General features: G+C 48.0%; 1 protein-coding gene across 5 annotated transcripts in view; it reads left to right on the plus strand.

Moving 5' to 3' along the window:
• Nucleotides 1-290: 290 nt before the first annotated feature.
• Nucleotides 291-17,608, plus strand: part of CCDC30 (coiled-coil domain containing 30) — a 37,728-nt gene continuing 20,410 nt past the window's right edge. For all 5 annotated transcript variants that reach the window (XM_074847914.1, XM_074847915.1, XM_074847917.1 and 2 more), the window contains exons 1-11: nt 291-319; nt 401-565; nt 1,013-1,133; nt 6,073-6,263; nt 10,357-10,443; nt 11,312-11,465; nt 13,191-13,262; nt 14,272-14,387; nt 14,988-15,095; nt 15,608-15,708; nt 16,534-16,726. In XM_074847914.1, the coding sequence (XP_074704015.1) occupies nt 293-319; nt 401-565; nt 1,013-1,133; nt 6,073-6,263; nt 10,357-10,443; nt 11,312-11,465; nt 13,191-13,262; nt 14,272-14,387; nt 14,988-15,095; nt 15,608-15,708; nt 16,534-16,726 (1,335 nt within the window). In that variant the 5' untranslated portion in view covers nt 291-292. The remainder of the gene's footprint in view (nt 320-400; nt 566-1,012; nt 1,134-6,072; nt 6,264-10,356; nt 10,444-11,311; nt 11,466-13,190; nt 13,263-14,271; nt 14,388-14,987; nt 15,096-15,607; nt 15,709-16,533; nt 16,727-17,608) is intronic.

Consider the following 17,608-nt stretch of genomic DNA (forward strand, 5'->3'; position numbering starts at 1 on the left):
ACCTTCAGCCCCTGGTTTTGGTGCCAGCGGAAGCGTTTCGGTAGGTCCTTTGATTGTGCGATGGACTTGAAGCACTGGCCTAAAGGAAGCCCTAAATGCTGCGGGATTTGTGGCCGGGAGCGGGACCTTTCTGCTTCCGCCGGCACCGGAGGGAGAGGAGGGGGCGTGGCCGAGGGACCGGGGGCGTGGCCGAGTGCCCAGGGGGCGGGGCCTTTCCCGTGGGCCGGAGGGGCGGGGCGCGCGGGGCCCCCCGTTGCCATGGCGCCGGGGGTGGGGGGGGCCCCCGCGCCGCATGGAGGCGGCAGCCGCTGCCGCCCCGGTGGGTGCCCGGGCTGGGGCGGGGGGAGCAGGCGGCTCCGCCGGGCCCCGTCGCTCACGGCTTCTCTCGGTTCCCCCGCAGGCGGAGGCCCCGGTGCCGGCAGAGGCCGCCCAGTGCTGGCTGCGGGCGGAGGGCGCCGCCGCCCCGGCCGAGGAGCAGCAGCTGGGCCCGGCCTGGCGGCTGCTGCGACGCGCCGAGGCCCGGCTCGGCGACCTGGAGCGGCGGCGGGCCGAGGAGATGAGAGATGTAAGGGCCGGGAGAAGGGGCCGGAGTTACCCCGTCGGTGTTTAACCCCTCCGGGCCCAAACACGCCCGCTGCCCCCGTGGTTCGCAGCAGCAGCATCGCGGGCGTTCACTGCCAAAAGCCGCTTTCCTCGTGCCCTCGAGAACTCGGGGGGGCACGACCCGGTTCCTCGCGTTGGGGCACTGAAAAGCACCCAGCGAGCCCAGTGTCTGGGGTTGAGAGTCCTCTGCCTCCCAGCGCCTTCAAGCCCCCATCCCTTCCTGCCTTTGACACCTTTCAGTCAAGTTTTTACATCCCCAGGTGTTACAAAGGCATAAAGAAGTAGCGTCCTACAAATGTTTGATGTTATCCTGTAAATATAGGGGGATGGGGAGCTATTTGCACCAACTGCTTGCTGGTGAGACGTTGGTAAACACTCTCAGCTATAGCGATGTTTTCTTTATTTCTAGGTGGAAAGCTATGTGGGTCACGTCCGTAACCTGATGGAGGAACGGGATGCCATCACCACCGAATATGAAAAAGAAAACGAACAGCTCAGGCTTGAGCTGACGCGGCTGCAGCTGCAGCAGGGTAATCCTTTCCCTCTGAAGCAGGGTCCAAGGAGATGCGTTGGCAGGTCGCGGGGTACGGGTAGCAGAGCTGGTTTAAAACTCTGAGGGCAGAGCAGCATTTCTCAGTGAGTTCTGCTAAAGCAGCGCGTGTGGTGTGTTTGGGAGGCTGGCAGAAGTGTTAATGAAATATTAGAACTGATTTGTAATTGACTTAAAGGTTCTTGTCTGCTTTTACTACCTTTATTCAGTGAATTGGACAGTTTCTCATTTTGTGTGGCTCTGTTGTTGCACTAAGCATCTTCCAGAGGCTGTTTGAAGAACAGAATTGATGGTGCTGTTTGTTTTCCCATTCTAAATTATTTGACAGCGACTTCTCACGTCGCAGAGCGTTGAGCTGTGTTCCCACTGAAGTCAGTGAATTTGCCATTGGATTTGGTTTAGACGAAGTCCACGTGTTTTTAAAAACAGCTTTGAAGGACAGTGGTCTGTTTGTGATGGTGATTCAAAACTTGTCCTGGGTGCTTATTTTAGTACAGGTGTTTTGCTAAAACAAATTGTTTCATTTGTATTTCACTTCAAATAATTTGCTTTCCTCTCAAACCCTGGGGTCACTTCCAGTAAGGGCAAATAGGTTTCGCTGGGTTTAGTTCTTGATTTTCTTCAGTGTTCGTATTGTGTTATGCTTTGAGTGCTGCTAATAGCACACTGCATATTATCCTGGGCCTGAGGTAAAACTGGGGGCGATAACACAGCTTGAACAGTTTCTTTGTTACGCACGCTTTATTTGGGGCAGCAGCTGTAGGAGTTTTGGGAAACCAATTGCAGTTTTGAGTCTGTTCAGTTTTGGCCAGCTGCTGGGTTTCGGGGAGGGTCTGATGGAGAGACTTTTCAAAGATGTGTGTGCTTAAGCACTGCCTGAAAATCTGGTTGCTCTGGGCACGTAAAGCCATCGTTTAGTGTTGAAAATGCTGGTGCGCAAGGGTTGAAATGACATCAGCCTCTGGGAGCTTTGCTGTGGCAGAAAATGTTCTTACTGATTCTTCTCCCATCTTCCCCACGAGGTGGCAGGCGAATGACAAAAACGTCCCAAAAGCTGGCTTTGCATTCATTTCCTCTAGAGGCTCTGCTCCTTTGGACTTTTTCCTTTTTTTTTTTTTTTTTTTAAAGTATTCTTGTGCCTGTTGGGCAATGATTAACACTGGAATGGAAAGAGATCCCTTACCCTGGTGGGTGGCTAGTTTGGAGCAAGCTGTCCCTGAGGAGCTTTGGTGCCACATGGTGCTTCTATGAAGCTTTCTGGAGGGTTGGTCTGGGGTATCGCTGTCAGACTTTGTTTTTTAAGACTTGTTATTACCTTACTGACAGTATTAGCTGTGGTCCTGCAATACACGTTGATAACTTAGTGATCTGGACAGCAGATGAAGCCCTGCCTTCCACCAGGCTGTCCTCTGCAGGAGGGACGCCAGCCCTGATGTGTTCTGGGATGCTTGTAGATCTTTTTCTTGAGGTCTTTTGCTTCGCAGGGCAGCTTCTTCATGGAAAAAACCACTGTCCATCTCTGGCCTGCTCCGGGTCTCTAACATACCTCTGCTGCAGGGTTCGATGCCACATCGCTGTGCTTATTCCCTGGGCCTCTGCTTTTCATCAGAGTTTGTGCAAACCAACCCAGAAATGCCCCCTGAGCTCTGTGGAGTGTAGAACAGGCTGAAGGTCTTGAAGTAGGTCCCACTCCCCCTCTTATTTTTGTGGGGAAACTGGTTGTCTTTAGTAGGGACAAGATGAGCAGATGAGGCTGGAAATGGGGCTGGAGAAGGGTCTTGTGGAAAGGCAGACCCTGGTTTACTGGGATTGTTAAACAAAAATGTGAGCAAGGCAAGAACAGGGTGGTGGTAGGGAGCTTTTGGGAGGCTCAAAATGATAACGAGTTCAGATGGGAAAGGGCAGTTGAGGACAGAGGCTGGTTCAAGCCTGTGGTTACAAAGGAGGGGCCTGACCTGCGAATGGTGAGGTGCGGGTGGACAGGATCTGTCCTGATCTTCCTGGGAGTCCCTCATCGGGAAGGGAAGGGGCAAAGACTCAGGTAAATGCAGGAGGAGATCACTTGGGTGGGCTCTGGGGGCTGAGCACACTCTCTCTTCCAAAAGCAGCCCACCAGATCAGAAGCTCCTTGGTCTGAGGATTGCTGGGAGCAATTTGATCTGCTAAAAGCTATTTCTGATGATAAAAAGTAAGTTTCTACTTACACGTTTACTTCTTGCCTGGAATGGGCCTGAAGTGTTACTGCAGGGAGCAGCCACTGCTGGTTTCATGTTGAGCTATGATCTGAGCTTTACCTCATTTGGTACCTCTGCCCAGAGTGAATTTTTCCCTTTCCTTGAGGCACTTCATAATCCATTTCTGATGGTTCTTGTCAAATACGCCTCAGTGTTTTTGGAGGGCGGATCGATAACTCATACACTGCATTTACCAAAAGCCTTTCTGATAAACAAATGTAGTGGCAGTAAAACACAGTGCTGTTTGGCGCTTGCCTTGATTTGTTTAAGAAGTGAAACTAAAAGAATAAATAGTCATGGCCTGAGCTTGCTTGTTGGAACAGCTGCGCTGCTTCAGTGCACCCAACGTGGACAAGAGGATGCAGCTTCCGTGGTGGGTGTGAGGATGCCAGTGAACTGCTTATTTCTGAGAAACTTCCTGGAGTAAGACACCTTTGCAAAGATAAAACTGGCTTCCAAAGAAGCGAGGGCAGAGGCGGCGCAGGAGATACGTGCTGGTGGGAGCACATCAGCGCGCTGGTGCGACCTCGCTTGTGCGAGGTGTTTGCGCTCCTCAAACAGGGTGTTGGGTGGGGTGGGGAAGGTGTTTGAGATACTCGTAAGAAATTAGTGGCTTTTGACAAGCAGGTGGTCTGTGCTGCGTACAGCAGACTCCCCTCGTCCTCCCAAATCCTCTTCCTCTTCAGCCTGTGGAAAATTTCTAGGTCTTGTTACCCCAAACTCTACTGCTTAGGTGTAGGGGAAGTACTTGCAAGTAAAACTGTCAGTGCAGGAGCCACCATGCGAGTTCAGAGCACTGGTCCTAAAGGTTGTCCTGGTTTTGGCCCTAAAGCAGAGCACTTTCAGCTTATTTTAGATGAGATTTGGCAAAAGTGGGAGGAAACTGCAAGGCAAGTTGAAGGCAAGGGGGATTTTTCAGCTGAGTATGAGCTGTGGGCTCTTCGTAATGCATATGGAGCAAGTGGCCAGTTGTTTTTAAACTCCAAACCACAATATTTTGCTCTGCTTCACGGAGGAGAGCTGCAAGTCAGCCATGTTTGACCTCTTTGTTGAACGATTTGTAATTTATAGCCACAGGGGAAGGCAAATGGGCAACCGCAGGGTGTTTTCCATCCATAGGGCTGGACAGAGCTGGCTGCAAAATGCAGAGTGGAAACATGCGATTGATTTCAGCCTTAGGATGTGGTTACACCGGGTCCCCTGTTAAATCCAGCGTGTGGAAGTGAGGAACAGACTCATCCAGAGCTGTGTATGTATCCTGTGTAAGACTATGAGGAATATTTGCTCAGCTTAACTTCAGGTGTCTAACTCTAGCTCCCTAAGCGGTGAAAGAGGGTGAATATCCCTCCTTCCTCCGTACAAAGTCCACAACTCCCCCCAGTTCCCATCCTACAGCACTTGGAAACCTTTATAATCTGGTTTGGGCTAAAAATTAGAAGCGGGGTTTGTTGGTTTTCTTTTTAATATGAATTACATAGGGAGGTTTTGAAAAACCCTTCCTTCGCTTAACAAGCTATTGGATCCAGTGCAGGCGTTGCTGCTCCCTGCGGGAGACCAAAAGTTCCTCGTATTCTGGCAGATAAATTCCCAGCCATGCAAACGAGGGGCTCTTTTTAACAACTGTTTGTTGCACAAACACAGCCATGCTCAGCCATAAACCAGCTTCTCTTGCAAATGTTGTTGTCATCTGTCTGCCTTGGAGACCATTGAATCTTGAAGTTTTTTCCCAGTACAGAGTCTTCCTAGCTATAATTTTGGGATAAACGGTGAACAATTGGCAGTTTAATTCTAAAAGGATTTTTTGCTACTTTAGTCCTCCAGGAGACCTTCAAACAAGAGGTCTGTGTTACCAGAAGCAGCCCTTAGCCTGGGTTTATAGCTGGTTTTGGAGGAATGGGTCAGGAGCACTGTTCAGGGAGTGATTTCTAAGGTCATGTTTTAAGAAGTACTCTGAGTCCCTTTGTGCCACGGGGTGCTGTTTCTCTGCCTCAGGCCCTCGTTGGTTCCTTGCTGTGCTTTCCTACCACATCACATGGGGTCCAGCACCCCAGTCTCCACTGTGGGCTGAGCACAATGCACCAGGCACTGCTGTACCTCACTGCTGTGTGTGGGGAGAAACAAAAGATACTCAGATCTACCTCCCTACCAAACAGTCCTTAGGAAAGTAGTGATACTCTACTTACATGAGTTACATTTTGTGTCTCTTCTTCCAAAGAAGATGTTTGTGATTGCGTGTCCATCTGTTTCATTTCTCTGTTGTTTAGTTTTCACCAAGCTGTATTAAGGGTTCAAAGGGTCGAGGATAACCAGGTTGGTGAAACTTAGCTGCTGGGTAGAAGAAAATGGTTGTGGTAACTCCCCCACGTAAAACGAGGCAGGAGAACTCAGTCTAGATGTAGCAGGTCCTATCGCTTGCTTGGCAGGCAGGGTAGTGGGTGCGAGCAGAAGCGTTGGGACAGATCAGAAACATCAGGACAGAGGGAATAGGGCTGGGGTAATAGGTAAGAACAAGGGGTATGAGGCAGCAAGGGAGGTGGGAAGCAAGAGAAAAGACTTTAGGAGCTGTTGGGCTGCAGGAGAAATGGGGACTGTTGTGGTGGGGAGTGTTTCGAGGAGGTAGGACACGGATCTGCAAGAAACTGTGTTTTGTTTGTTCCTTTGCTCACAGCAAGCCTTGTCTTGCAGAAGCCCAGCTGAAGGAGGTGGAGGAGATGCTGGAACAGGAAGGCTTGTTCGAAATAGCTCACAGTAATGCCAGCGAACAGATTGCTTATTTATTAGTAGAAAGAACAGCGCTGCTGGAGAAACTGGAGATGGCAGATCAGAAGTTGAATTCACCCAGCTACACGGACAGGCTGCGTGTGGCACAGCTTCAGGTACCTCCTGCTTTAGCTGCTCAGGCTGACTGGACGCCTGCTGGGGAAAAGAATGGCTTGGAGATCTTTTTTTTTAAGTAACATTTCTCCTATCTGTGAGGAGGCTGTGGATTCTTAATGCTGAAGTTGATTTCTGTGTTAATTTTCACACTTGTATGTTTACACTTGATTTGCTCCCGCTTCTTGCATAGGGATAGTGAATAGGATTCATTTTAACAGAAGGTTGAAGAGTTTGTGCCATAGTTAGTCTGAGGATCTTCACTGAGTAATAATGACTTTCTGTTAATCCATATTTCCTGATGATCCAGTGCTTAATTTCGGGTGACTGAGTTCCCCTGAAAACCATTAATTTAAGACAAAACTTGCCCTGTACTTAAGGGTGAGCTTAAAACTCCCTTGTCTTCTAGCTGCTGAGCTAGAGGATGGAACTTAAGCAAGCCTCTGGTTACAAGCTGAGTTCAGTAAATAAATTCCACAGCATGACTTGATGATTGGCAGGTTAGAGAGGACCATCCATGTCTTGATTTGTTGCTTTCGGAGGTCGAGATGAAGAAGGCTGACAAATGGTGGAGGAGCAGCAGCTACTGCGTGTTGGAGAGAGACGGTTTGTGACCCATCACCTCAGTTAGGGAGATCTCCCTCTCACCAAGGCCACCGATTTCCACCTGCTCCTGAATATGTCTGTTCCATGGAACTGGAGCCCAGGAGCTGCTGGCTCTTGTAGCTGCTTCTCCTGCACTGCTGTGCTTGCTGGCCTCATCCATAACTTATTCTGACAGCAATGGCTGTCGGACGTACAGGAGCACAGAAATTGCTGTGTTGGGCCAGATCTAGAGCCTGTTTAAGCCCTGCAGTATTTGTGAGACAGTGTTAAGTTTTTTTTCTTCTTTTTCCCAATCTCCTTCTGCCAGTTCAGCAGTGGCCAGGCCAGATTGCTCCTCTGGAGGGAGAGGGGTTGTTCCTGCCTGGGGACCCAGTGGCTGAGCTTAGGGGAGAAGGTCCCAGGCTGCAGGGGGGACACGAGAGGGCCAGGAGCTGAAGCCCCTGCAAAGTGCAGCTGCCAGCCAGGAATCAGAATCACAGAATCATTCAGGTTGGAAAAGCCCCTTGGGATCGAGTCCAACCCTCAGCCCGACTCTACAAAGTTCTCCCCTACACCACATCCCCCAACAGCTCATCCAAACGGCCCTTAAACACATCCAGGGATGGTGACTCCACCCCCTCCCTGGGCAGCCTATTCCACTCTCTGACCACTCTCTGTGAAAAATCTTTTCCTCATGTTCAGTCTGAACCTCCCCTGTTGCAGTTTAAAGCCGTTCCCTCTTGTTCTGTCACTAATCCCCTGGGAGAAGAGACCAGCACCAACCTCTCCACAACGTCCTTTCAGGGAGCTGTAGAGAGTGATGAGGTCTCCCCTCACCTTCTCCTCCTCACACTGAACAGTCCCAGCTCCTTCAATCTCTCCTCACAGGATTTATTCTCCAGGCCCTTCCCCAGCCTCATTGCCCTCCTCTGCCCTCGCTCCAGCACCTCAATTCACAGGAAGGCCCTCCTGGGGACAGATGGGACTGGCAGGGTTTGGTGACCTCTGCCTTGGAGTTGGCTGGGGCATAAGCAGGTGGAAGACTTGCAGACAGACCATTTCATCGCTGTCTCATCTTCTGTCACTACCGTGCACTTTCCACAGTTTTAAGTTTCTTGTTTTTCATTCGGATAAAACTGATTTGGAGTTGAAAAGCTTCTTGGCCTTTTTTGGGCGAGCTCGCTGAAGGAGGGAGGCTCGGCAGACCCAAACTCGCTGTGAAGCTCAGCTTGGTTTGGGCTGCGTTGCACTGTCTGACCAGAAGCCAAACGCAGACAGGGCAAGTATGTCATGATAGTTCTTCACAAATGCTCCCCTTGCCTCCAGCGGCATGCAGTGTCTGAACCTGAGGTGCTATTGTGTCTAGTAGTCCTTGATTAATTTTTCTTTTCCATTAATTTGGTTGCTTGTTAAACCCATGTAGTTTTCTTAATGTTCCCAGTATCTTATAGCAGGGACTTTCATAGTTCAGCTACTGTCACATCAAATTCCTTTCCTTTAACCTACCATCTTCTGGCTTCATTTGACACTCTCCAGCTCTTGCATTAAGAGGCAGTGAACAATTGCCTTTTTATCTGTCTTTTTTGAGCCACTTGGGATTTTACCGACCTCAAGAGTTTCCCTTCCTGGCTGGAGAGAGCCCAAGTCTGCGTAACTGTCGTAGGGTTGGGTGTCATTCAGGATTCACCTTCAGATGTAAATATCCACCTTGGAATCAAAGAACCTGTTTGCAGTGAGGCAGAGAAACTTCCCTGACGTGCTGTCTCCTGCTCTTGGATAGAAGATGCCTCTGCAAATCCTGAATAGTCTCCCCGTGATGCCTGTCACTTGATACAAATATTTGCTGCAAACACACCGTTTTTTCCTATGAAGCATCATGATGGAAACCCCACTGTAGTTACGAGGGGGAAGCAGAGCTGTGACCTTCCAATGAAATGCCACTTAAACCACATCTGCTGCTGAGCGTTTGCCCGGTGTGATTGGGTTTGCTCTTCCTTCAGAGCCGTGGCTGACAAAGGGAAGTGTAGGGCCAGGGCAGATGAAGGATGCAGCTGCCTGCAGGTCTGCTGTTGAATACACACCTTGCACAGAGCTCATCCTGCTGAGGAGGCAGCTGACTCCTAGCAGTCCCCTCTCAGGACCATTCTTGCTAATAATCCTGTAATTAACATCTTTCTGTAACAAGACTGCTCTTGACTGGGTAAAGATGGAGAGAGGGTTGTTGCAGCTGGGCTGGGTGAAGGACAGAGCCAAGGCAAAATCTTGTACGTGGAAATAATGTAGGCTGCCTGTGTGTGAAGAACAATGTGGGGTTTACCTGAATGCCTCCTGCTTCGTGGTGCCAGAGTCCCCTGGCAGGTAGACAGGCCTGTAATTACCTGACTCGTACCACTTTTCCTGCAGCTGTTTAGAGGAATGAGACTTACTAAAGGAAAATGTGTTCTTGCATGATCAAAACACATTATAAGCTTAATGGTCGTCGTTTCTAATCAAACACAACTTCTCTGCAGTTCTTATACTGAGCACCTTTATTTCTGTGTTTTTAAAACCAGATGGAAGATACATTGGAGAGCTATTTCCCAGGAAGACAGTTTCTCTAAACCAGACTGTTTACTCTCCCCAGATGATGTCATTGCTGTCCGTATTTGTGAACTAGAAACTGTTGATTAAGCACTCCATTGTTTGGGGTAGCATCACACTTGTTTTACAGAATCATTAGAATCACAGCAGTGTTACAGGTTAATAGGTTAATTGCTCTTGTTACTCTGTTTACTGGGACGTGTAGCCTTTCTTATTCTCAAATGACCTGTAACTTACTTGTTTCACTCTTAAACTGAAGGTCCAGGCATGTTCCTGTCTGTTACAGAAATGAGTGCAGCTTTTAGCTAGACTGCTGAAGCATAACTGATTTTTTTCTGATGCATCCTCGCTAATGCAAAAAGCCAGGGGACAAACATGCATCTTTGTGTAGTCGTCTCTAATATATACTTGGGGAAATGCTGTCTCTGTTCTGGTAGAAGGCATGGCACGTACAAACACTCTCACCCCTAGAACTGAAGTGCAAAATATTAATGACAACCAAGCGTTAGCAAATCCTTGATGCTGCTTTGTGTGTGCAGGCTGGAGGGGAGCAGAGATCTGGTAACTTGATAGTGGCTCAAAAGAGGGGGACATGGGGAAGTAACCTGGTACTCTGGTAAAGTGAGTCAAGCATTTCTTTGGGCAAAGCTGAGCCCAGAGGCTCTAAAAGGACGATGCCAAGGAGATCACAGGTTTTAAGAAAAAAGTAGCAAACCCATAGAGTTCCCAGTCCTAGCCGAGACAACTGTGGGATTTTCACAAGGATTTGGGATAACTCTGCTTGAAATGTTCTCTTCAAATACAAGGTGTGATTACCAAACCCCTTCTAATCAAGATAGGTTGAAAGTGAAAATCCTACACACTGGTGTCGAGGGGTATGTGGCAGCATGCTTTCTGGTGGTGATTTATTAACATCTCTTTCTGTGCAAGGATGAGTTTGATCACATTCATCAGACATTAGAAGATGAACAACAGCAGCATGAATCCACGCAGCTTACTGGAGAGGCACTGAATAAGGTAATACATTTGCATGTTTTCTTGCTGATGATGTGACACATAGTTGAGATTTCAAGCAGTGGGTCTGTTCTTGAGCACGCTGTGAGGTTTTTTACTGTTTTCAGCTGATGGGGATGCAAGTGAGCTCTGAGCTTCAGGCTGTGCAACCACATCAGGCTGGTGCTACGCGTGAGTTAATTGCTTCTGCTGAGAGCCAGGGTGAACAGCTCACCAGCTTTGGGCCAGGGCTGGCTTGTAAGCACTCACCAGCCTTTAATGATAAGTTAAAGAAATTATATTGGAGATGAGTGGACCAAAGTCAAGGGGGTGAGAAATAGCTCTTTTTATATCAGCTGAAATGACTTTTCTGTAGCATCACGAGTCAGTGGGAGCAATGTCTTTCTCCTGCATTCTAGGATCAAGTGCAGACTGGAGGAGGAGGTTAGCAGTGCAGGCTGGCTAGGAACTAGCTCCCACAACAGCTGTGGCACCACAAATGTGCAGAATTGGCTTGTCCTTGGAGCAAACTCTCATGGGGTGTGGTGGAGTCCTCTGCTTGGAAAACCTCATACATTATGTGTTTGAAAATGTATCTTAATTAATGGCATTGTGTCAGGCAGGGAAAACCAGAGCCTTGTGTAGGGAAACAGCCACACTGTGCTGTTCAACAGCTGTGTTCTAGCATGTGCCCAAGGTGAAGAGGGTTATCCACTGTGTGTCTGTCTCCTGCCTCTGCAGTGGCTTTCCCAAGCTCCTCACCTGCTTTCTGTCTGTGTTGCCACCCTGTTCTGGTAGCCCAGGAGTGGTGCAGAGGGGAGGACCTGCCTTGTGATTGCATCGTGGGGAGGGTTATCTCATTTCTGTTGGAGCATTAGCCCTTGTGTTTCAGTCCTACAGGGAAGAGCTGGAGAGGGAACAAGCGTCACGTGCACAAATTGAACGAGAGCTGGATGAGGCCACACAAAGGTTGCTGGCGGCCCAGGAAGAGATCCAGAGGTTGACAGACAAGCTGGATGCACAAAGAAAGGAGCAGAACAAAATCCGTAAGGGCTTCTCTTGTGACTGCGTGCTGCTCCTAATTACTGGCCTGTATTTAGCCCACCCTGGTTAGTGTAAGCCTTGGACTTCTCACCCAGGGAGTTGGAGGCAGGCTGTCCCGTGTCCTCTCTGTTTGTCATGTGGAAAAATTGGTGTCAGATGTTAGCCTGGTACCTAGGAGATGGGAACGCAGTCATTAACAGTCACAAATCAATTCATTCTGAGTGGGGAAGGCTGAGACGTGGGGTTATCTGACCCGTGATTACAGCAGCAGGTTCCTGACTGACTTCCTCTCCCTGGCTTATATACAGGGAGAAGAAATTCATGCCCTGGGAGGGGATGGAGAGGAAATGATGACTTGGTCCAGAAGCAGAGTAGCTCAGTAGCCAGTGTTAGCCCATCTGGAGCACTCCTCGCTAGGTCTTCAGCTGCTGTGTTTGGGGTGCTGCCTCCTTAGGAGCTGTTAGCTGGTGCTCATAACCTCAGCTTAGCAGCAGCCTCGAGTGGCTGGTTAGATTCTCCTCGCTGCTAATATTTGCTTAACCTCCTTATTAAAAGAATTGTTGTTGACCAACCCTTAAGTACTACATTTTTTAAAAAATACTGACTGTAAAAATAAACAGTTTTCTGGAGGGAAATCAAACTACTTGATAAAGCTCCTATTGGAGTGGTTGCTAAAGCCAGGTGTTTCATTGCTACCTCCTACAGGAGATTTTCCAAGCAAAACACTGGTTTGGGGATGCATTTTCTCTGGGTTACTTACATTGTTCCAAAAACTGTGGTGCGGAATTTCAGTGGAGAACAGCAAAATGTGATGAGATAACACATTCCTGCCCCGTGTGCCTTTGCAGAGACCGACTTAAGGAGACTGGTACCACCTGGGTAGGGTTTATGTGTGAATCGCAAGTCCTGATGCTCACCTTGCAGCTCACACACAACGCTCAGGCCTAGCTAAACCTTCTAGCCAGCCTCCAAACCCATCATTTACAGCCTTTTAATCAAAGGCAGGGAAATGAGCACTCTGCGGGCATCTGCTTTGTGTATTGATTGATACACGTGAGTCCTGGGGATGGAGTGAGCGTGGTGTTGCAGCCTCCAAACCCTACTGCTCCTCCAGATCACGGACAGGCTGCAGCGTGCGACTCCTCTTGGTGGATCGTAGCCTGCGTGGGGGAATCTGTGTTTTATAATCTTCTTAAGTATCGAATGAATATAAGGCTTTCCAAACTGTGAGTAAGGGTTTAATGCTTGTTATGTCTGTGTGGTTTATTATGCCGTGAGTATTAGTATGCAAAATTAGTGTTACAACACCTTAGTGGCTTTCCTGATGATGGATGCCTGCATGCCTTTTCCTCCTGATGCACTTCAGAGCCAGCTGCTCTGTAAATAAATTGATTTTGTAATACAAACCTAAAATGAAATCTCTGATCTTTAGTAAAACTCCACTTAAACAGTGTATTTTGGTTCAATGCTAACTTGCAGCTGCTTGCTTGCATTGAAGGGAAAATCCAGGATTGCTCCTGGCCAGTTTGTAGCCCAGTTATTGGGTTTTTGGTGATTAGAGATTTTAAATTGTGTGTCTAGCTGTCTGCTGCTTTAATTTTTTTTTTTCTTGAGTTTTCCTTCAACTCTGTGTTTGATAAAGTGCATTAAAAATGTTGCAGAGTTCAGTGTTCAGAAGCACACAAATGGTCTGCCACAGCAAAACTGCCTCTTTATTATCCTTGTAGAATCAGCCTCGTGGTCAGCCCTGCCAGCGCCCGAGAGCCGGGGGGAAAGGGGGGACGAGTGGAGAGAGAGGGGTAAGTCACGCTGCTCACAAGCGGAGAAGATCCAGAATTTTATCCAGGCTTTCTGCAGTGGTAAACAGGCTTGTCAGCAAAACGAACGCTTTGGTAGAAGCTGTTCCTTGCCTTTTATTTTAGATTACAAAACTGAAAATGCAGTATCAAAATCCTTCTTTGAAACAGCGGTTTGGGCTGATGGTTGGTTTTTGGTTTTTGTTTGTTTTTTTTTTTTTTTTTTCCTGCTTGGGACCAAGAAAGAAGATACATTTTTTATTTTTGTCTGAATAAAAGTCAAATTTAAGCTGAAATTCCCTGTGCCCAGCGTTGAGCTGGAAGGGGAAGAATCTTTGTTCACCTCTTCTGTAAGGAAAACTGTCTTCTCACTGGTTTTAGTAGGACACTGGTGTATACTCAGACACGTTTCTGTCAGTGTGCTCCTAATACAGACAGCTTTTCCTGTTTCTTACACTTGAAATATGAGATAGTCTGCTGTAATTGGTGTGATGGTTGCACAGGTTTATTGATTCACACTTGAAGGGTTGGTATGCAAGCATAATTTTTACTGTGCTGGCCACTTCATAAATATTAATGCTAGCACAGCACTGATACATTAACTGTTTCTGCTTGTAGCAAAGGATGAATTTTATGATAAAAATAAGCAATATGGCTGTTTGGGTTTTTTCAAAGCTTGCTGCAGTTGGTTGTGAAGGCCATACCTAAATATCTGAGGTGAGGCATTGTCCATGATCTGGAGGTGAACTGAATCCCTGGAATAACTTTGGAGAGACTCCTGTAATAAACATAGCACTGCTGTTGAACCTGGATCCCCAGAAAGATAAACCTCTGTGATGGGGGGAAGGGACCGTGTTCCCGTATGTGTGGGGAGCTCCCTCTGTGCTGTTGCACTCACACGCCCGTGTGTAAGGGCAAGGCAATTCCAGAAATCTTCCTCATGATAGCCCCTCTCTGAGCTTGGTCAAGGGCCAAACTGGTGCTGCTGACCAGTTTTTTCTGTTCTGTACAGACAGGACTGAGCTGCAGAAGGCCATGGAGCACAACAGCAGGCTGGACAAGGAAATTCTGACGCTGCGAGCACGGGTCCAAACGCTCGACTTGGAACGAAAAGCATTCCTCGATCTGGTGAGTACCCATCTCCTGCTGCTGGATCTCCTGCTCTGCCGTGGCACCACGAGCCTCACAGGATCACTCAGGTTGGAAAAGACCTCATCACTCTCTACAGCTCCCTGAAAGGACGTGGTAGAGAGGTTGGTGCTGGTCTCTTCTCCCAGGGGATTAGTGACAGAACAAGAGGGAACGGCTTTAAACTGCAACAGGGGAGGTTCAGACTGGACATGAGGGAAAAATTTTTGACAGCAAGAGTGGTCAGAGAGTGGAATAGGCTGCCCAGGGAGGGGGTGGAGTCCCCATCTCTGGGTGCATTTAAGGGTCATTTGGATGAGCTGTGGGGGGATGTGGTGTAGGGGAGAACTTTGTAGAGTCGGGCTGAGGGTTGGACTCGATGATCCCGAGGGGCTTTTCCAACCTGAATGATTCTGTGATTCTGTGTGATTCTGTGAGTCTGAGGCCACCCAGCTGGAGCAGCCACATGATCTCAAAGCTGAGTGGTTAATATTAATAAATCTGCAGTTTATCTACAGCAAATTTGAAGGAAATATCAGTTCTCTAAGACAGCAAGATGAACATTCACCAAAAATAAAAGCAAGTGTTTTCCTTTTGAAGGTTGAACAGCTCAAAGAGGAGATCTGTGAGTATCAGAAGAGCGAGAAGCAAGGACTTCCCTTGCCTGCGCCAGCTGAGACTGAAGAAGTCGCAGCATCCTCGCTGCAGGTATTTTCAAGGGCTTTTTGTTTACTGTCCTAGAAAGCAAACTGAACACATAGCCCCACTCTGAATTCCAGCCCTCTGCCAGAAATGAAGACACATGGCTTGTGGTGCAGAAACGCTTCTGTTTTCCTTTCTACGTACGCGTGCGTGCTTCCTGTGCAGGTGTGACGTAGGATTTGTGCTGGGCACGATGAATATGGTGTAGTTGAGAACGGTCAGTGCGAGGTTAATGGTTGGACTAGGTGATCTTCAAGGTCTTTTCCAACCGAGATGATTCTGTGAATACACTAATGTGTAGAGCATGTCTGTTGGTGTAATCTAATACTCGCTAGTGCCTTCATATTATTATAGGTCATGGGGGGAGTTTTGCTCCTGTGGGTGGTGGAGCAGCTGATGTAGCTCATGTTTTCTGGTTGTCTTGTTTGTTTACGAGACACTCTGGTAGCTTTGGAATCACATTGTGCTAAAATTTCAGTCTTCATTATGTGCTTACTTTTCATTTTCTCTTGACACAGGGCACAAAGGATGAAGGGGGGATTGAAGGAGTCTGCGTTTCAGGCAAAGCTGGCTCCGATCGAGAAGACAGATATCAGGGTAGTGAAATGCTTCATAAAAGGTGAGCAGTGTAGAAATCCTTCATCTGTTGTATTTTCACTGTCTTGTCTGGTGCTCTGGTTGCTGGTATTCTGTCTTGCAGAATGGATTTAAGTATTGGATTCTTTAGACAACTCTTTGATACTAACTTTGTTCCTCTGCTCCCAGATTAGAAGGTTTGGAGGTAATGCAGTCCTGAGTGGGTCTGTAGCCCTTGGTATCAAGAATATGGGCTGTTTTCTGACACTTTCTCCAGTTTGTTGCTTTCCTAAGAGAACAGGGTTGGGCTTTTGTGGTTCTCTGCAGACAGAAGTGTTGGTTTTGAAACTGTTTTGCTGCTGGGAAGATTCCTCTGGATTTGGTTGCTGTCCAGGGCTTTCAAACTTAAATGTGTAAACCGGGATTTTTTAAGGGAAGTCAAAGCTTTGTTCTCCTGTGGCCTGCTCAGGAAACTGCTGCGCCTCTTCTAGCAGGTTTATGGAGGAAAGGGGATCTGATCCCATCCCTCTGACTCTTTTTTTTTTCCCTTCAAATGCCCAAGCCTGTTCCCCCACCTCAAGCAGCTAAGTTTGCCATTGCCTCTCTGCTGTTAGCATCCTCGTGCCTGACCAGCTTTCTCCCCAGAACTTGTTACTTGGATAGAGCCGGTTACCACTAATTAATCACTAAATCATCACCTAAGTAAGAGCAGGCACAGGTCATGCTGGATGTGAGACTTGAAATTAGCAGGACAGAAGCATTTCACAAACACATTGGCTTTTCCTCGCCAGCAGTAAGCGGTTTGGATGCGCGTCGATATGTTTGTGTGGCAGTTGCAGCCTTGGTGATGTCGGTCTCTGGTGCGTAGGTGCCGAGAGGTGATTGAAAACATCGAGGGCCGGAATTCGCAGCTTCTTCACAGGCTGAAAAAACTGGAGCAGGAACACGAGGATTTGGTTGAGCGCAATGAAGAGCTGGAATCAATTCTGGGAGAGACACAGCTCCAAACCAAGCAGGAGAAGGACCAGTTTGAGAGTGAGGTGGAGGGACTTCACCGGAAAGTAAGTACGGAATGGAAGAAATACAGTTTGGTTTTGTTTAATTCTAGCTACTTTTCTCTCTGCATATTGATTAGTAAAATAAAACAATGTTTGACCTAAACCTGCATGCTGCTTTGTTTAGTTTGACAAGAAATGCAACTAGCAAAATCTGCCGGTTTCGGGAAAGAAGGGGAAAATTCCAGCAGTGAGTAAATGATGCTTGCTTGGAGGTGCAGATTCCCCCAGTGTCACAGCAACATTGTCTTTTCAAGCTCCTGTTCCCCCTCCCTGGTGCTTGGGCAAGCAGAGTTAACTGGCTAATGGACCTCCTGCATCCCCGGGAGTGAGATCAGGCGACGCTCCCTTCCCTTTCTGTACGTGTGGGCTCTGCATCCTTCAGTTTCTTGGCTGAACTGAAGCAAAGCCTTTTTGTTTCAAATTCAAGTTGTGTCTTTTCTCTGGAGCTATTTCTTCTGAAGCTTTTATAGCTTAGAAGCTCTGATTTCCCCTGAGAGGCTGTCTTAGATGGCATCAGTGCTCCTGATGGACTTTAGTGTTGGTCTTCTGTAGGAACTGCTTTTCCATGTTGGGTGGTTGTTTTTTATGCCTGTGGTTCCTGCTGAAGAGCAAGTTCCAGGAAGCTCCAAGTCCTCTTGAGGCTCAGAAGAGAGGCAAGAGGTTTTCCTGAAGCCCAGGGGTTGTCCCTTAACCTGGCAGCCATGACAGAAGTCTAGGCTTTGACTTGAATCCCTAACCCCTCTCGAGACCTGTCCAACAGGTTTAAATGGTCAGTGTGGGACACTGGTGATCCATGATCCCAGGAAAGGTCACCAGTTAAGCATGCTGGTGATAAAAGATTGTGCTTTTGGCTTTTCCCCAAGCACAGCGTCTTGGAGACCTGCC

This window comes from Strix aluco, chromosome 22 (genome assembly GCF_031877795.1).
Source record: "Strix aluco isolate bStrAlu1 chromosome 22, bStrAlu1.hap1, whole genome shotgun sequence".
Classification (NCBI taxonomy): domain Eukaryota; kingdom Metazoa; phylum Chordata; class Aves; order Strigiformes; family Strigidae; genus Strix; species Strix aluco.